The sequence below is a fragment of the Ictidomys tridecemlineatus genome, chromosome 3, assembly GCF_052094955.1.
Source record: "Ictidomys tridecemlineatus isolate mIctTri1 chromosome 3, mIctTri1.hap1, whole genome shotgun sequence".
Classification (NCBI taxonomy): domain Eukaryota; kingdom Metazoa; phylum Chordata; class Mammalia; order Rodentia; family Sciuridae; genus Ictidomys; species Ictidomys tridecemlineatus.
This window is the reverse complement of record NC_135479.1, coordinates 75,557,511-75,577,526: the sequence shown is the minus strand read 5'-3', so window position 1 is coordinate 75,577,526 and position 20,016 is coordinate 75,557,511. Positions and strand designations below refer to the sequence as shown.

The 20,016-nt window shown below is 44.7% G+C and overlaps 1 protein-coding gene across 1 annotated transcript in view; it reads left to right on the top strand.

The window, feature by feature from the left end:
• Window positions 1-19,728, top strand: part of Traip (TRAF interacting protein) — a 31,949-nt gene extending 12,221 nt beyond the window's left edge. Inside the window, exons 2-15 of the mRNA XM_005327058.5 lie at window positions 2,182-2,239; window positions 3,580-3,663; window positions 5,544-5,583; window positions 6,182-6,309; window positions 7,534-7,628; window positions 8,119-8,232; window positions 9,086-9,173; window positions 9,605-9,694; window positions 10,550-10,638; window positions 17,139-17,294; window positions 18,275-18,323; window positions 18,588-18,737; window positions 18,842-18,892; window positions 19,101-19,728. Of these exons, the coding sequence (XP_005327115.1) occupies window positions 2,182-2,239; window positions 3,580-3,663; window positions 5,544-5,583; window positions 6,182-6,309; window positions 7,534-7,628; window positions 8,119-8,232; window positions 9,086-9,173; window positions 9,605-9,694; window positions 10,550-10,638; window positions 17,139-17,294; window positions 18,275-18,323; window positions 18,588-18,737; window positions 18,842-18,892; window positions 19,101-19,223 (1,315 nt within the window). The 3' untranslated portion in view covers window positions 19,224-19,728. The remainder of the gene's footprint in view (window positions 1-2,181; window positions 2,240-3,579; window positions 3,664-5,543; window positions 5,584-6,181; window positions 6,310-7,533; window positions 7,629-8,118; window positions 8,233-9,085; window positions 9,174-9,604; window positions 9,695-10,549; window positions 10,639-17,138; window positions 17,295-18,274; window positions 18,324-18,587; window positions 18,738-18,841; window positions 18,893-19,100) is intronic.
• Window positions 19,729-20,016: the final 288 nt, after the last annotated feature.

Sequence of the window (20,016 nt, the reverse complement as noted above, 5' to 3'; positions counted from 1 at the left end):
GCACCCCTGGGTTCAAAACCTTCCCATCTCAAGATCCTTAACTCAATCACATCTGCAAATTTCCTCTTGCTACAATAAGCTAACATATTCACAGGTTTTAGGGGTTAGGATGTGAACTTTTTTGGTGGAGGTAGTGTTCGTACCACTTTCTTTCCAGAACTTCCATTTACACATTTACTAGCACTTTTCTGAGTATCTTCTATGTCTACATTTTTTTGTCTTTAATTCTTGAGGTTTCCTCTGATTTATCTTTCATTGTACTAATTCTTGAGCTTTGTTTAAACTGCCATTAAACACTCATTGACTTGGGGCTGGGGATGTGGCTCAAGCGGTAGCGCGCTCGCCTAGCATGCATGCGGCCCGGGTTCGATCCTCAGCAGCACCACATACCAACAAAAGATGTTGTGTCCGCCGAGAACTAAGAAAAAATAAATAAATGTTAAAATTCTCTCTCTCTCTCTCTCTCTCTCTCTCTCTCTCTCTCTCTCTCTCTCTCTCTCTCTCTCTGTCCCCCTCTCTCTCACTCACTCTTTAAAAAAAAAAAAAACACTCATTGACTTAAGTTTTGGCTGGTTTTCAGTTTTAGGATTTCCATTTGGTTCTTTTTGTTGTTTTTATTATTGAGATGGAGTCTTACTATGTTGCCCAGGCTAGTCTCAATCTTGTGAGCTCAAGCAATCTACCTGCCTGTAGCTAGGACTGCATGCATGTGCTGCTATATCTGGCTTTGTTTGGTTCTTTTAAAATTGTGCTATGTTGGTGCTGGGGTTGTGGCTTAGTGGTAGAGCACTCACCTAGCATGTTGTGAGGCACTGGGTTCGATCCCCACCATCACATGAAAATAAATAAACAAAATAAAAATTTTCTATGTTGCTGTTTAGCTTCTGATTCTGTACTGATATTTATTTTTTTAAACATAATATGTTTGGTGTGTGTCTGACAATTCTAATACATGTCTGTGGACATATGCTTTTTTCCTGCGTGCCTGTTTACTTTTTACATTTTTTCTATTGAAGTATAATGTAGTTATAGACAAATATACATATAATCAGTGTATGGCCTGCAGTATTTTCACAAACAACATATTCACAAAGCTAGAATTCAGATCCAGAAACAAGCTTGGGATGTAGCTCAGTGGTGGAACATTTGCTTAGTATAATATGTGCAAGGCGCTGGATTTGTATTTGATCATCCCCAGAACTGAAAACAAAATTTAAAAAAAAGAAGAAAGGAAGAAAGGTAAGGCATAGTATTATCAGATCTAGAAATGTCTTTATATACTCTTTAACTACTCCTACCAACCTAACCCTCCTTAAGTCCCCCATATGAAGGAAACTACTGTCTTCAGAATATAGATGAATTTTGCCTATATTTTTCCTTTATATAAATGGAATTTTACAAAATGTATTTTTTTGTGTGTATCTGATTTATTTGCCTATGTGTTATATTTTTCTGATTTATCCGTAATGATTTTGTTGTTTCATTCATTCTCCTTACATATTATATTCTACTGTGCCTGATTGGCTTAGATTATATGTTGTACATGTTATTCAAAAGTGGATACCTAGGATGATGGTATTATCTTCCAGAGAAGACTTTGTAAATTTAAGATTTGTGTTTTGATGGACCACACAGATAGATAGAAAGCTAACCTCTATTTACTTGTACCATCTAAGTATAGCCTTTGGTGGTCCTAGCTTAAAGTAAGTGTATTATCAGAGTCCCTATCTGTGATAGATTCTGGGCTTTGATTGTCACTCTATCCCAGTCAAAGCCCAGAAGGTTGGCAGAACAGCTTCAGGCTAATACTACAGGGCCAGAAATGGCCAGTTGGTCTGAGTGCCTGTGGGAAGTGCTGTGAACAACTATTGTCATGTCCTCCTGTGTGGGCAGGCATTGGGGTGATTTGTCTTTTTTTTTTTTTTTTTTTTAAAGAGAGAGTGAGAGAGGAGAGAGAGAGAGAAGTTTTTAATATTTATTTTTTAGTTCTCGGTGGACACAACATCGTTGTTGGTATGTGGTGCTGAGGATCGAACCTGGGTCGCACGCATGCCAGGCAAGAGCGCTACTGCTTGAGCCACATCCCTAGCCCGCATTGGGGTGATTTGATCTGGTGGCTGCCTGACCCTTATCCCCAGCCATACCAGGGCTCACTGATCTGTTGTTCTACTTTCATTCCAGCCTAATTCAGTGGTTTGAGACAGCACCAAGTCGGACTTGCCCACAATGCCGAATCCAGGTGAGAATATGGGGGTGGGCCCACCTCAACTGGACCTAGTCTTCTTGCCAGGAAGCAAGAATGTAGAAAGATCTCTAAAACCAAATAGTAATTATGACCCTTTTTCACCCTCCTGGTTTGGGCAAGTTGAGTCTCATGTATGCCCTTGCGTTGCTCTGGGATCTATTGTACACCCACAGGGAGTTGACTTGTCACTTGGCCCGGTCCTTTTTTTTTTTTTTTTTTTTATATTTCCTGGACACTATTTTTTTTTTTTTCTGAGCCAGTCTTCACCTGGATATATTTGGCTCTTTTTCTGTCTTTTTTTTTTTTTTAATATTTATTTTTTTTTTCCGGTGGACACAACATCTTTGTTTTGTATGTGGTGCTGAGGATCGAACCCCGGGCCACATGCATGCCAGGCGAGCCTGCTACCACTTAAGCCACATCCCCAGCCCTCTTTTTCTGTCTTTAGAAAATGCTCCAGCACCTAGAGTTGAATGCCTTTTGAGCACTCATTGTGAGTGTTGGGAGTCTCCCTGAGAACTCCCTGGGCCTTTCAGACACGTGGAGGGAAAATTGCCAGTGGGCAGCTAAGAACTCCCCAGGCCTTTCAGATAAGGAGCCCCTAATGCAACATGGCCGAGGGAAAGTTGCCAGTGGGCAGATAACAAGTTGTTTTGAGAATTTTCTAATTGGTCCTCCTGTCTTCTGTGATCGTGAACAGTTCGTACCCCCCATGAATCTTATGCAGGGCGGATGTGCGTGCACCATAGGTGATGACCTGACCCTTTACTATGATTAACTCCGGGAACTTCCTGGTTTAAGATAACTGACTCTCACTTTCTATATAAGCTAGCACAAGCTTGCAATAAGGTGCTTCATCTTTTCACTGCTATCTGTGTGTGTGCGTTTTAATCTCCTACGACGAACCTTGGCCTTTCAGTGTGTGTCTGTAGTGATATGACTTCAGCAACCAAACAAGTCTTATCTTGAGGTACCTGCAGGAATGAAGGGGTCTTCTAAATTCAAAACATTGGGCTGGGGATGTGGCTCAAGCGGTAGCGCGTTTGCCTGGCATGCGTGCGGCCCAGGTTCGATCCTCAGCACCACATACCAACAAAGATGTTGTGTCCGCCAAGAACTAAAAAAATAAATATTAAAAAAATTCTCTCTCTCTCTCTCTCTCCTCTCTCACTCTCTCTTTAAAAAAAAAAATTCAAAACGTTTACTTTGAAAAGTTAGGTCTGGAAACAGACCTGGTATAACATATTAGGCAGGCAGTTGGATTCATGTACAAACTTTTCTCCTTGCCCATGACCCAGCAAGAAAGTCATACTCTATCTTGTTTTCCCATCCAGGTTGGCAAAAGAACCATTATCAATAAGCTCTTCTTTGACCTTGCCCAGGAGGAGGAGAGTGTCTTGGATGCAGAATTCTTAAAGGTATCCAGAATGTGTCTCATTCCACTGAACTCCAATTTCTGTGGGAGTTCACTTTCTATTCCTACACAGGGAAGGTTCCTAGAGTATAGAGATAGGGTTATGGAGGAAAGACTGGTAGAGATTTCTAGGCAGAGGCAAGTAGAGCGGAGGGTAAATGATGATGAGACACGGTTATCAGAGAAATATACTGTAAAGAGTAATGGGGCCACTTAATTGGAAGACCTCCTCTTTGGATTTCAGTGCAATTCTGACCAAAGGATAGAGTGACTCTCCCAAGGTTCTCTTACCTTATGAAGGGCCTGTAGCCTTCCTGTCTTCCACCTTGCTACTGGTTAGTTAGTGACAGATTAGGAAATTCTTTGACTTCCCAGTCAGGAAAGATGTATGGGTCCACTATTTCCTACTTTGCATGTGCCTCAAAATTGCCTAGGGAACTTGGTATAGAGTCAGATGCCTGGGTCTTCCCTGGACCAGTAATAGAGGGCAAAGCCCCTGGAATCAAGATTTTCAGCCCAACTGGAAACACATACTACAGCGGGGGCTAAGCAGGTTCCTTCCAATACTTATACCGTTTCTGCCCAAAATCTAAAATTTAGCTTTCTTAGGATATCAGGAGGCTGGATTGGCAGAAAACTCCTGAGGAAGTCAGATTGAGCTTCACATTTGATTGCTGGACTCTGAGAGTTAATTTGCTGGATATTTGTCAGATCAGAGTTCATTTGAAAATGGGCCCCAGGTGTTATGATGTCCTCGGAACTCACTGTGCTGGGAGTGTAGACCTTTTATGTTTTGAACCAGTATATTCAATTGTTCCCAGTTTTAAGTGGTGTCCTCTGTGATAAAGACAACAAAAGCAGCTTTATTTCTTTCCATATTTCAAAGCCAGTTCTATGAAACAGGGAAGCAACACCTTAAGTAGTTTGGAAAGGGGTTAGAAAACTTCCTGGGTAGTGGTGCAGCAGCCTTGGGTTGGTGTCCCTTCTCAGGAAGACCCTTCATGTTCTTCCCTACCCCCTATTTCTATTCCCACCTCTTTAGCTTACACTGACCAACCCAGCAACCAGAAGCTTCTGGCCCTAGAGTCCTGCCTAAAGGAAGGTTTGCCTGGGATTCCATCTAACTACAACTATGGACCCTTGACCAAGCATTTAAGTCCTGTAAAACCTTGATTTTCCTGATTATGGTTCCTCCATAACTAGGATTGCCCATAAGGGTGTTGAATTCTTTGGACTTCCAAATAAGAGCTGTATGTACTTCTGCCCAGCCTCTCTGTACTGCTACTGTGGAACATATGCAAGCCATTGAGGAGTTCACTTGACCCTCTCAATCTAGCAATGCAAAGCTGTCCTGCCTTACTGATTCCTCTTAGATTCTACAGCTGAAATGTTTGTATTACACAAAGTCACCTTAGAGCTTTCAAGGAGGTAGCCTGTGAAGCAGGCAGGACACAGGGTAGAGAGAACTAGCGGTGGCCCAAGGTCTTTGGCCATCCCTGTTCTGGGTCCCTGGTGAGTGCAACTGATACTCAGAGTGTGAGGCTAGTACAGGGTCAGGGAAGTGATGGAAATTTGTGCTGTTGAGACTGATCTGTGGACTTAGCTTCACTTCCTTTGCATCTATTCTAACTCTCTGTTCTGAGGCCCTGCTTCTGGGATTAGTTTTTTCCATCTTAGCTATGGTTTAAAAGGCACACAAAGATTAAGCAATGCTTATCTCTCAATTGTTAGCTTAGCTTGGGCCTTGAGGTATACCAGGGTCCATGCTTTCCTGGACCTACAGTCCTCGTTGTCTGAACCTGAGGCTCCCACAGCCATATGGGAGGCCATCTGGACACCAGCTGTGATGCATTCCTGTTGTTTATTGTGGGTATTATTTTTCAGAATGAACTGGACAATATCAGAGCCCAGCTTTCCCAGAAAGGTGAGTTTTCAAGAGACAGATGCCCTGGAAAGCTCCTGATTTGGATACTGGAGGGAGGGGCTCTAGAAGGAAGGCCTCAAACCTTCTGGCAGAACCAGAGGCTCTCTCTGCTTTATATGGTTAAGAGTATTGCCAGCTCTTGTGACTGGCAGAAAAGGAGAGGAAAAGGAGGTGAATGAAGCTATCTGCCTAGACCAGGTGCGCCTCTTCTCTTCGTCTAAGAATTCTAGCCCAGGACCCAGGCTGGGGAATGGGAGGCTACCTGATGGGACAGAATATCTAGGAGAAGGCTCAGATGCTGTATTTGTCAGTAACCTACTTGAGTTCTGGAATAATAAATTAACCATACCCAAGGGATGGGAAAACAGTGAAATCTTCCCAGTAGTTATAGCAAAAAGAAGGCTTATTTCCTAGACGAAGGCTCTGGGGCTCAGTTTGCCTGATTTGGTGCATGCCAGAGAGAGACAAGGGCAACCGATTTTTTGGTTTGAGCCTTGTTCTTACCTGACTCAGGGATGAGGTACAGGAGCTTAAGGGCCCAGGTTCTCATTCTGATGAATGGATGGGACTCTGCCTCTACCCTCCACTTCTATTCCAGAAAAAGAGAAACGGGACAGCCAGGTTATTATCGACACTCTGCGAGACACTCTGGAAGAGCGCAACACCACTGTGGAATCTCTGCAAAAGGCCTTAGGCAAGGCTGAGATGTTATGCTCTACACTCAAAGTAGGTCCCCAGGTTCTGTGGGCAGAGTTGGTGGGAAGATAGACCTCTAGTCAGGCTTATTATCCTGGGCTTATATTCTGGTTCTGCCTCAGTCATTACTTGGTTTGCTCAATTCATAAAATATAGGTAAATCACTTCTTCCCAGGCCTTCCTATACTGTACCCATCCAGGCCGTAAGAAAAAAGTCATATGAGTGTGCTTATGGATTTTGTACTAGGTAATTTGAAGAAGTGAAGCCTTCCAAATACTTCACAGAAGGGGCTCAAGTAAGACCTCAGTGAGGCTAGGCTGTGTCTCCAAAAGTGGCTCACACTCCACTGGTGAGCCAGCCTGAAGAACCTTCCATTAGCACTCCAGTCCTTGATGGGGCTGCTCTCTGGAGCCAGATCAAACAGCATCCCAGGGAGGAGCAGGGGCCTTTGAAGTCAGCTGTGCTGAGCTGACCAGGCAGATCAAAGCCTATAGAGCAAGCAGCCTAGGCCCAGATGAATTTTGTATCAGCCTAGGTTGGTGAGCCTCTTGCTCTCCAAGGGACATGAGGCGATTGATCTGAACCCACAATTGATATTCTGGCCTTGTAGGCAGGAGCAGTCTTTGTTGGATGCCATTTGAAAGGGAATGGGAGCCATCCCTGTGAACAGACAAGGCCCCAGGATATTTGGTTTCTCTATTCCTGCTTGGGGGATGGCTAGATCACATGGCCCGGCCAGTAGGAGGGAACAAACTAGCACCTAGCTGCAGAGCTGAAGTTTGTCATAGCACTCCCAGGTCAGAGATAGAACGGTCTCATGCTGAGGGCAGTCTAGCCAATTGCTGCTGACTCAGCTGTCCTATTATGCTCTAGTCCATGGGTTTGGATGTTGCTGGTGAGGCCTGAGTTTATGCTCAAAATTTCTTTTAGCTATCTGTACAATATGCACTATGAGACCTAGACCACAGGATTTTGTCTGCCCACAGTTATCCTATATATGCTGACATTGGATTATGACTGTAATAAGACAAACCTCAGGAGGAACCAGGCATGGAGGTGAAGAAACAGTGGGCCTAGGGCCTCTTAGCAGAAAAAGCATAGACCAGAGTGGGACACACTTAACCTCTGGGATTTTGGGGGCATATGGTTATCAGCATTTTCAAAAGATAAGATCAGATAGTTTTAGAGCAGAGTTCTCCAGTGACTTTAGCCATGGCTCCCAAGCACCATGTTTGGGTTTGATTGCTCTTCAGAAGCAGATGAAGTTCTTGGAGCAGCAACAAGATGAGACTAAACAAGCACGGGAGGAAGCCCGCCGACTTAGGAGCAAGATGAAGACCATGGAGCAGTGAGTTTAGAGCTGGCGCCTGTATATGTCCTTATACCCAGGGCCTCCAGATAGTATAGCTCTTAGGACTGCAGCAGGGAGTAAGTTGGGTCACCTCTATGGCTCAAATCCCCATAGGACATGGAGGGCTCAGGTCAGCTACATATGGACACAAATCTTTCTTGGCCTCTGTGGACTCTTCTGATTTCCATAGGAGCACTTGCCATACTCCTTCCTGTCCTGTGCCTATGGCCAGATGACCTGGCAGATTTTTCCCTTTAGTAACCTCTCTATAGGAAATCCCTGACCTTGAGGGCTTCTGTCAGCACCTCTTGCTCTGCAGCATCCCTAGAGCTGTGCTCAGCTCTGCTATATAGCCTTTCCTTGGGCACACCCACCTGCTAAAGCATCCTAGCAGCCCAGGCTATTGCCATAGCAACAGCAGCCTAGGAAGGCAGACTAAGCATCAGCCTCCAGATTTCCAATGCTGTGGGCTGTGTGTGTTTTTCAGGATTGAGAACCTTCTCCAGAGTCAGCGGCCTGAAGTGGAGGAAATGATTCGAGACATGGGTGTGGGACAATCAGCGGTGGAGCAACTGGCTGTGTATTGTGTGTCTCTCAAGAAGTGCGTACTTTGGCCCCTTTCAGTGAGCTCAGGAGCTAGGCCATGGGTCCCCAGCCATGCCTCTGCTGCCTGTCTCTTGTAAAGCAGATGGAGTTAAGTGGCAAGCTCTGGGGCCATCCTGCCTTGGTTTGAACCTTGACTCTACCTGTCACCAGCTGAGTTGCCTGGAGCCAGTTTCTTGGCTTCTTGAACCCTCACCTTTCTACGTGAAGATAGTGATAGTCATACCTCAGAGAATCATTGAGAAGAGTATGAATTTTAAGTGATGTTTGTTTGTTTTTTGATACTGAGGATTGAACCCAGTGGGACTTAACCCTCAGCCTCCCAAACTGCTAAGATTACAGGTGTGGGCCACCATGCCTGGCTTTAGTGTTGTTTTTAAGGAGTTGACATTAGCTCTCTGAGCTGTACGCCCTCTGGTGATATCTGCAGTCTGTTTCCCATCAGTACTATTACTGACCCCGAGTGTCTTGGATCAGAAACTTTGCCCCTGTTCTTCACGATGGTGGTATGAGGTTGATGGGAGGGAGGGAGCTTGGCTAACAGGCACAAAAACAAAATTCCTTCTGTAGGGACCAAGTGGTATAGAGGGCCCCCTAGTGAGGCCAGAGCTCCCTGCAACCCTCTCAAGTTACAAATACCTTCAGGCCAGACAGGGAACAGTGTCACCAGACTCCTTGCATTTTGTGCAGGACTCTCCACAGGGCCACCTGGCCCCTGCTGGACTCTGGTGTCAGAGGAAGAATGAGAATGAACTGAGGGGTTGGGTAAGGACTTGTGTTAGGTTGGTGCTGTGACTCTTTTAAGTAGCAGAGTGTTCATTCTGGTATCTCTTTCCATCATCACTTCACAGAGAGTATGAGAATCTAAAAGAAGCTCGGAAGGCCTCGGGGGAGTTGGCTGACAAGCTGAGGAAGGACTTGGTCTCCTCCAAAAGCAAGGTAACTGAGCAGAGTGCAAGGAACTCTTTTTTTGCTTGTTTATGCTTGCTCAAGACTCCTGAGCCAGGCTATCTGGCCTGACAGCATGGCTAACTCCATGAGGCTGGTGAATGGCTTCAAGAGACTGGGCACTGACTTTCTGTGGCTTTGTGTACAAACCCCAAATGTGATAGCTTCAGAGACCTGTTTTTTTACACTCAGACCTAGAGTGGAAGGGCTCCTGGGACTGCTGCTTTCCACAGAATGCACTGTGTAGAGAGCAGCCTTTGCTGCTAGGCAACTCCACACATGCATCACCAGACAGATATCTGGGGTCTCCTCCCATATCTCCAGTTTCTTCTGGACCCTAAGCGACCCTAACTATGACAGGTGGGGGGCAAGGCATATCGCCTCCACTTGGCTTGTCCTTTACTCCCTATACCTTCTTGTAGTTGCAGACAGTCTACTCTGAATTGGATCAGGCCAAGTTGGAGCTGAGAGCAGCCCAAAAGGACTTACAGAATGCTGAAAAGGAAATCACGGTGGGACATTCCTGGCCTATTGAGAATGAGGGATGGTTTATGTGTCCTTCAAGAGCAAGGTTGGGAGGGGAGAGAAGGGTGGGAAGGAGATATGGGAGTAGGAAAGATAGTAGACTGAATCAGATATTATTACCCTATGTGCATATATAATTACACAACTCATAAAATTGTATATCATGCACAACCAGAAGAATGAGAAGTTATACTCCATTTATGTGTGATGTGTCAAAATGCATTCTACTGGGCTGGGGCTGTAGCTCAATGGCAGAGTGGTTGCTCAGCATGTGTGAGGCACTGGGTTCAATCCTTAGCACAACATAAAAATAAATAAAATAAAGGCATTCTGTCCATCTACAACTGCAAAAAAAAATTAAGGGGCTGGGGTTGTGGCTCACGGTAGAGCACTTACCTCACACATGTGAGGCACTGGGTTCTATCCTCATCACCTCATAAAATTAAATATATGTTTTTTTTTAAAAAAAATTTAAATGTATAACTAATTAGAACAAATTACAAAAAAAAAAAAAAAAGAGCAAGGCTAGACTTTTTTCTTCCCAAGAACCTGTACATCAGTCAGTGGTGATAGTTCTGAGCTCCCTGCATCCTCCTGGATCAGGCAGTGAGTCAGGGTATACACCCTGGGCCTCTTGGGCAGAGGTCAAATGGCACAATGGGTCTTTCCTCATAATCCTTCTTCTCTGAGACTGTTAATTACCAGAAGAGAGACTTTACCAGAGAGGGTTTCTGAAGCCTGGTGTTTTGAGTTTCAGGCCTTTCCCTATTCCCAATGCCCTTTATGTATGCTGCTTATTCTTTGCCTTATCTCCTCTCACATTCTTCTCTTTCTTTCCCAAGAGCCTGAAAAAGAAGCTAATGATGTTGCAGGAAACCTTGAACCTGCCACCAGTGGCCAGTGAGACTGTCAACCGTCTGGTTTTAGAGAGGTTTGTTGACCCCCTGGGGTGGTGCAGAGATCACAAGCTAAGAGAATGCCCTGAGAAGGGTCTTCACTCTTCATGGCTTTGGTAGGATGTGTGGATCTGCAATTTGTGGATCTCCTGCCCTGGGAGCCAGCCAAGATTTAGTAGGAAAGCAGTTTGAGACAAATTTTGTGCTCTAAAAGGAAAGGCCAGGGAATGCCAGAGAGAACTTAGTCAGAGAATGAGCAGGAGCACTGACTGTCTTGAGGCACCCTGTTTATGGACTGATTCTCTACATGTGTCTGTCTGCCCCAAATTCTGAAGCAAACTTGAAACCACTCTGAAATAATCTCCCTCTGGTTCCAGGAACGTGTGCTTTAAAGCTGCCAGCAGAGGGAGCAAAGAGATAGAGGGATTGGCATCCCTGCCAGTAGAGGGCATTCATTGTTTCCCCTGAGTGTTTCACAGAAATAGGAGAGCATTTTCAGGTCTATTTCCTGCCTGTAAGAGGGCTCTATCCAGGGAGCCAGACAGAAGACTTCTGTCAGTGACCCAATGTTTTATTTGAGCCACTTTTCACTGTTCTTTAGTGAAATACTCCCTCTGCCAATCAGTTGATAGTACCTGCCTGTTTACTAGCCTGTATGGTGCTTTCTGACCCCTTGCTTTGCACTATTCTCCATGTGAAGCTTATGACCCATCTTGTTGTTCCTCCTGTCTGTGTAGCATGTCAGCCCCAAAGAATTTTCCCTGAAATAATCCTGGACATAATTCCCCTTGCTGCATGCCCAAACCCTGCCCAGATGTGCCTTGGGACACTCATGAATCTTAGTGGGTCTTTATGCTGCAGTGGGTCTTTAGGCTTTAGCCAAATCACAATGTCAACAATAGTAGGACATGTTTTCCCTCCTGCCTCTGTGCTTTTGCTTCATTCAACTAATGAGTTAGCTGCCCTGAACAGACTGCCTTAGTTTTCTTAGCTTACTCTCCTATGCCGGGTAGCACTTCTTCACATGCTGTGCCAGGTGCCATGGACCACAGAGATGCTAGAGTCATACTCAATGTGTACTACATATCTCTGAGTAGACCAAGATCCACTTTTTTAAAAAAACATTTTTTATTTTTTGAAAGTAGTTGGAAACAATACCTTTATTTTATTTATTTATTTTTATGTGGTGCTGAGGATCGAATCCAGGGCCTCACATGTGCTAGACGAGCTAGATTGCTGGGAGTCACAATCCCAGCCCTCAAGATCCACTTCTTCTTCTTCTTCTTCTTCTTTTTTTTTTTTTTTTTTAAGTATGGTCCCAGTTGGTACCCTTATTTTTTTTTTAAATATTTTTATGTGGTGTTGAGGATCGAACCCAGTGCTCAGCGCATGCCAGGCAAGTGCTCTACCGCTTGATCTACATCCCCAGCCCCCAAAATCCACTTCTTAATCTGTGTCCCTCATCACCAATTTTCTTACATTCATACCCCATCCCATAGTACATGATATGCTTCTACATAGGAGAGTGAATGCACAGGCCAGTTTTCTCTGTTCTTGTACTTCAAATCTTCAGTCTTATTCTCCCTTTCTTATTTTAGTCTATCTAGAGCCAAAGTTGCTTACCTACCTGCCACCCTCCATTTGGATTGGACCCAGAAAGGGTTGTTGGGAGTATGATAGGCACATGAATTGCCATGAGGTCCAGCATGGATTTGGTTTTGACAAACTGGGCTATTTCTGGTCTTTTCTTCCTATCTTATCCTCAGTCATTGACCATGTGTCCTTAGATGCCCCAGAGAACACAAGGGTCCCATCAGGAGCTTAGCAGGTTTAGTATACACTCTCAACTAATAGTCTCAGAAACCATGTGATATGGATAAACCTTTGGAACCAAAGCTACCTCAAGGCAGTGGGTATAAAACCCTCCCCTAGTATATCACTAACAGCTGGCAAGTTCTTCTCTAGCTTCAATTCTATAGGCCTCATGGTGTTTCCATGCACTTGCCTTTTGTGTTTGGCATTCATAACAAGAGAAAAGTGCACAGTCTGCCTCTAGATACTTAGGGACTTTGTATACCTGCTTTTTTATACTTTGTTTACCACCCCAAGCTGCTATGAGGCCTGGACTCCTGTAACAGATCCTTACTGAGTGCCTTCTAAAACCTTCTCTGTCTTCTTGGAGCTTGTGTTCCTATGGAATAGATGAGCTGGGAGTTTTGATGGTTTAAGTCCAAAAGCTATCAGCTCCACACTACATAAGCAGAATCTAGTCTGGAGCTCCCAAATAGAGATGAATCTCCCTTACTCTGAGTAAGCTTCATAGACAGTTCTTTTCTCCCTTGCCTTTCTTTCTTTTTTTTTTTTTTTAACTTTTATGTGGTGCCAGGGATTGAACTCAGTGCCTCATGCATGCTAGGCAAGCGTTCTACCACTGATCCATAACCCTGGCCTCTCCCTTGCCTTTCAAATCCACCTGACACTCCATTTGCCAGGCCTAAATCTGTACAAAGCTGGGCTGGGCTTTCCATCAGGCTGCATGCAGAATGACTTAATTTTCTATTTTCTCCAGTATTTTTCTAGGCATAAAAATTAGGGAATGGGCTAGAGATATAGCTTAGTTGGTAGGGCTTGCCTTGCATGCACAACGCATTGTATCCAGCACCACAAAAAAAAAAAAAAAAGTTGGGGGCGGGGTGGAAGCAGGTCGGTTGCTTTTAGCATTAGCCCTTCTTTTAACTTGGCACAATCTACTCTAAATCCAGGGTCCCCTCCTAGGGCCCCAAGCTCTCACAAGTAGTAGTTGACCCCTCAGTAGCAGCTTTGTCCTATTTTCTTTTTGTTCTAATGCTAAAAACCCTCATAACTATAAGGGACCTCAAAGGCCCTGCCTTTGCCTTCTCCCCTTGACAGCTGACATGATGCTGTTGCTCTGGAAGAAGTCTAAAGTTTTATAATATATGGCAATGTATAGACACATTCTTATCCAGCCTTTTGAAGCAAGAGTAATTTAGGCACAGAGGATGGCAAGGGTAAAGGCCTGAGGCATGACTGAGCTGGGTATGCTTGGAGGAGAGAGGTTGGTGGCAAGGGTGCCAGGTTTCTTTTTTTTTTTCAGTTTTATATAGACACAATATCTTTATATATTTTTATGTGGTGCTGAGGATCGAACCCAGTGCCTCACACATGGAAGGCAAGTGCTCTGCCACTGAGCCCCAGCCCAGGGTGCCAGATTTCTCTGGGGCTTTGCAAATCAGCTTTATGTTACAGGGTTGTTTTTTTTTTTTTTGTTTTTGTTTGTATGTTTGTTTGTTTTGGTGGTAGTAGGGATTAAAGTTAGTGCACTATAGCATTAAGCTATACTCTTCAGTCCTTTTTTTTATTATTATTTATTTTGAAAAAGGGTCTTGCTAATTAACTGGCCTCAAAGTTATAGTCTTTCTGCCTTTGTCCCCCAAGTAACTGGGATTACAGGGGTATACCACCATGTTCAATCTTTACCAATATTTTTATTATAAAGTATACATAATATAAAATTTACCTATAAACTGTTATTAAGTGTGATTCTGTGGCATTAAGTACATTCACCATTGCTATACAGCCATTACTACCATCTATCTCCAGAACTTTTTCAACTTCCCAAATTGATATATTGTACTCATTAAACAAATTCCCCATTTGTCTCTATCAGCTTCTGCAACTGCCATTTTACTCTATCAATTCAACCTCACATAAGTGGAATCATGTAATATCCTTTTGTGGCTGGCTTATTTCACTCAACATGTCTTCAGGCTTCATCCTACTGTAGCATATATTAGAATCTCCTTCCTTTTTTAGGTTGAATAGATAATTCTATTTTAAATTTGCAAGCATTCTTTCTTGCTGAGTACATCTTTTGTAATATGTGCTATTTTTGTTTTATGCTTTCACATTTGCTGTTTATCTCAGAGTCGGTGTTTGTACATCATGGCCTTTCTTTTGGGCTTTCCTCCTATGCTCAGTAGTCCTTGGCTGCCTCTGGCCCTCTGATTAGGAAGTAATAGAAAGAATTCCTGAGAGCCCAGCCTAGGTGGGAGTTTGGAGGGGGGTGGAGTATGCCATGAGCCAGCATCATGGTGAGTCTTAGTTGAATCCAAGATGCACAAGGCTTTACTGTTAGGTCAGTATTGACTGACCTAGGTTACCGGGGATGGATGTTCATGGATGTTTGTTTAGGGTCTTGGGGAAAGCATCTTTCATTTATTGACTCAAGTTAGCTGCCTGGCTGCCTAGTGTTCTGCCAGTGGGACCAAGCTTATACCATCTATTAATGCCCCAGTTTTCAGGCCTGCTTAATGCTTCATAGCCCCCTCCTTGTGAATTCTGGCTGTTATGTCATTCTCCTATCCTCTTGACCATGCACAGTCTCCCAGAATTTTATGGAAGTCTCTAGGTGCTAATGATGGTTGCCCATTCCATTTGTTGTAGTAGGGCTATCCTTTGCTCCTGTCATTTTAGGATGTCCTTAGGAGGTAGCTACCTCTCCAGCTACAGAGAGGATGTTAAGAAGACCTCTCATGGACCTAAAAGGCTCCTGACCTCTAGGCTAGAGAGAGCTAGGGAGGTTTTCATATAGTGTAGGACTATCAGGAGCCATGAGTTTATGGAGGAGATATTAACTGACCCTGTACCACACAGGTAATAGATCTTCCCAGGGCCTTGGCTATGATTTGGAAAAGGGGCTGCAAGTATCCTACGTATTTCTTAAGTTCTGTTGCATGAAGCTGTATAAGTTGGCCATGGGTGAATGTCCCAGTGAGTGATGGTATCACCCAGGAGGGCCTCATACCAGGGCCTCAGCTAGTAAAGGAGGGGCTACTGAGCCCCAGATTTTTCCTCATAAGACAGAGATGGGAAGGAAAGAAAGTAGACCCCTGGCAGAAAGAGCAAGCACTCTGTCCCTATGAGCCAGATATACGTGTAGAGGAGATACCAGGAACCTCCTGAGTCTTGTGTTTAGTGCAATGGATGGCCAGGAGGTGCAAGTGAAGAAAACTGGCTTAGCTTAAGACTAGGCTGAACATGTGCCTTGAGCACCAATGAGCATCCTGGGCAGATGACAATAAGATCTTGATCCACCTAGATCCACCTAGAGAGCAAAATATCTGCACCTCACCAGACTAGATCTGCCTCTTGAGTTCACCTTTCCTAACCCTTACTAGGTTAGTAAATAGTAGCAGAACAACAGCTACTGCATAGTGGGCATGAATGGTCCTGGTTGTTGCTTTATTCTGTGGTTCCTGGAGCGGGAAATAAAGCAACTAGTGTGGAGTTGGTTTCAGGTGGGTTTGTGCCACCTTCATTTCCACTTGCATGCAAACAGGAGAGTAGAGCTTCCAGAGGGCTGGCCAGGGAAAGGAAGTTTGTCCTGGCTTCTCAGATTGCTTCCCCATTCACATCTGTGGAAGTAGCTCCCTTTCCTCTGATCTGCACACCCAGTGGAATTGGGACTGTGATACAGCCCTGAACAGTTCTTGAACCCTTAGAGTTGCCCTTGCCATTCCCCAGGGTTCTCCTCAGATTATAGGAGCTGGAGAGCCCTGCCAGATCTGGATGGGCTAGGAAAATATATTGGCTGTAGTTTTCTAAGAGAAATCCCACTACTACCACACCAATTATAAAGGTAAAGTTATGGGCTGGGGATGTGGCTCAAGCGGTAGCGCACTTGCCTGGCATGCGTGCAGCCCAGGTTCGATCCTCAGCACCACATACCAACAAAGATGTTGTGTCTGCCGAGAACTAAAAAATAAAATATTAAAAAAAAAAAAATTCTCTCACTCTCTCTTTAAAAAAAAAAAAAAGGTAAAGTTATATAAATTGAAAATTCAAATTATAATGCATTCCACTGTTGTGTATTTAAAAAAATAAAATCAATTTTTAAAAAAAGAATAGAAAAAAAAAGAAAATATGAAGTTATCACAGAGGCAGTTACTGTTGATTTGTGGTACATTTCCTTCCCATCTTTTTTCTGTTCAAGGTGGTGGTAGGGTAGATATGTGTGCCAAATCACGTGATTGCGTTGCACTAAACATAGAATTTGGTATTGCTTTTTAAACTTAACATATGTTTTCCCATTTATTAAAAGTACTTTCTAGAAGTACTTTCATGCCTGCATAATATTTAAGGTCTGGAAGTGCCAGCCTCCTAGGGTACCATTTGCTGTGATAAATAGCAACATCGTCGGGAACTGGGAAGCATTGCCCTCTACATCAGTCAGACTGGCTTCTTGCACTGCATTCTGAGGCTGCATAGTAAAAGGGCAATGGACTGTTTATTCATTTGGGTTTTGCCTGCTTCTGTCTTCCATACCTTCACCAGTCCCAAGGCTATGTGAAGGACTGAGCCAAGTTGTTTGTTCTGTAGAGTTTAGGGCTTGGGGGTAATCCTGAGTCAGGAGTGGGTTCCAGGCCTTTGGATTTGAATTGTCTGATGCTTAAGGGGCTGTGGTCCTCTGGGCTGTTACTGTGGTCCCAAGTAATTAGATTATCTCTGCTTTCAGCCCAGCTCCTGTGGAGATGCTAAACCTGAAGCTCCGCCGGCCATCATTCGGTGATGATGTTGACCTTGATGCTTCCTTCAATGTGGATACCCCCCAAACCCAGCCCTCCAACTCCCAGCATGGCCACTCCAAAAGGCTATGCCTTGAAAAGGCACAGTGAGTGGTAGTCCCTGGCAGTGTACATGACTTGGAGAAAGAACTGAGACATCTCTTCAGATCTTTCCCTGATAGCTCTGAATGGCTGATAGCACAGTGGGGCTGCCTAGGCTTTGCTATGGCTTTGGTTCCAGCCACCTTTTCTTCCTTGGCCTGAACACTCACTGTGCAAAGCCCTTTTCTTGCTCATCTTGTTAATCCTTATCATCATCCTTCAAGGTAAAGTATTGGAATATGAATTAGAGAGGATGCAGGGGTCCCAGAAAGGCAGGTCTGGACTGGTGGAGTTGGGGTGAGTGCTCCCAATAACTCCCAATGCCTGCCTACCAGACTCTTGAGCAAAAGATTCTCAACTTCCTCTTCCATTGTGTGCATTTAAGGCTTGAGATGAGACCATCTAAAACTATGAGGTCCAGGACCCCATGCCCCAAGAGAGTAGTCTAGAGGGGCAGGCATGAAGAGCTGTGTGAAGCCATGTTCTATTCTGCCCCAGACTCTTTCTGCACAGATTCTTTAGGGAATCTCTTCTGAAAGAACTTCATGGGCTATCTTACTGAAGGTTTTTCTGAAAGGCTAACTTGTGAAGGGTCTCATGGAAGTAATGCCCCCATCTCTGGGAAGATAGGAATAGGCCTGATTACAAGCTTTCTGCCTATATAAGGGTATGACTAGACTTCCTCCCTGAGTGGTGAATTGGTTGGGCTCCACAGCTTCGTGTAGAGCTTGGAATATGGTAAGGTCTTGGGAAACATTGGAATGAATTCACAATATTGGGACAGGTCCAATCTACCTTGACTCTGCCTCTTTTGTCTGTTCAGTTGTTCATAGACCTGCACTTGGGGTGGAGACCACTGAGGTACCTCACCCAGAACACAGCCTAACAGCAGCTGTGCTACATGGTAACCTTTTAGGGGCATATGCTAAACTTGGTCCTCATGTTTTGCTAACCTGCCCCCTGCCTTCATGTCTCACTCTTGTAGCTCTCCTGTTCAGGACATTCTCAAGAAGATGCCCAGAGTTCCCAAGCAGGTAAGGGCTTCCCAAACGAAGTATGGGATTCACTACTTACCAGGGATGGGTATACAAGCTGGACTTCTGGAAAAACAGTCTTATCAGAGCTTTCTCTCCTGGCCTAGCACTGAAACACTTCAGAGTCATCATTGGGACCCTACTCATTATCCTCTCTGCCTCCTGTTGAGGTGTCAGAGGATCTCAATCTTATCTACCACCACTACCCTCCCTCCTTTGCTGCCATCTGGCTCTTTAAATCTGGCTCTGGGGTTTCCCCTGCAGAAGTCCCAGCTCTCTTTGGGTGGCCAGCACTGTGCAAGAGAGCCAGATGAGGACCTGGCTGGTGCCTTCCCTGTCTTTATCCGGAATGCTGTTCTGGGCCAGAAACAGCCAAAGAGGGCCATAGCAGAGTCCTGTCGCAGCACAGATGTGGTAAGTTTGAAGTGGTTGGTACCAGTTGCCTTAGGGTTGGGGCAAGGTTTAGCCAGCCTCTTAGCCCATTAGAATATCCTACTCATCTCTTCTTTCTCCCCTAGGTAAGAACAGGTTTTGATGGCCTTGGAGGCCGGACAAAATTCATACAGCCTGTATCCTTGTTCTGTAGCAATGGGCTATGCTAAGCTATAGAGCTCATACTATGTCTCACCTGTACCCCGAGACTACCAGTGTCTGTCGCTTCAAGTGTACAAAGCTGAGCCTTGCTCAGTGTAGCAGGACTGCCTGCCATCAGATCTGAGCTTTTCCTGCCTGCATTCCAGTCCCTTTTCCAGGCCTCTTCCTTGACATCTCCTCCAGACTAACACAGCCATGATTCGCCCACTGCCTGTTAAGCCCAAGACGAAGGCTAAGCAGAGAGTGAGGGTGAGGACTATAAACCCTTCCTCTCAGGCCAAGTTGGATACCTTCCTGTGGCAATGAGAACAGTGAATCTGAGGAGTGGCCAGACATGCCTTCAACTAGAAGATTGGCCAGCAGTGTTTAGAGGGATGGCCCCTCTTCCAGGATGAGCCCTGGGCAGAAAGCAGATGAATGGTAGAGTGACAGAGATTGTGCACTTCCTTTTCCACCTTGCCCTGTTCTGTCACGTAGAGCTGACACTACCAGCTTACCATTTCCATCAGCAAGTGCCTGCTCCTGGTTGCAGCCTCTTGTTTAGAGCCACAATCTAATGTGGCCAGGTTCTTTCTGGTCCTGGAAACCAGGATCACTTGTTGACTGTATGCATAAAAGTGCTTGAGATTTTCTCAGCCTGAGTCTGAGCTTCTGCCTGCCTCCCTCACGGCTGGGCATGGCCTGATCCGGGCATGGCCTGATCCCGACATGGTCTGGTCCAAGCACGGTGGGGGGTAAGGAATGGGGAATGATGAAGTGGGGAGGACAGGGAAAGATTTCCATGTAAAATAAAAAATAATTTTTTTCTGGCTCTCGGAATATAAATTTACACCTGGAAAAACTGGCATAGATTTCTAAAGCAGGAACATCTTTTAGCCACCAACCCAGCCATTTCATTCCTGGGCATGTGCCTTCTAAAGGGCACAGAGAGACTATAGCAAAATGAGATCACTGCAGCTTTGTCCACATTCTGTAACTTGGGAAAAGCCCAAAAGCCATAAGTAAGAACATGAATGGGTAAACCAAGATCTGTCCCTAAAGGGAACTCAAAACAAGCACAACAAATAACTGATGACCAAATTGCTAATCTTTGGGTCAT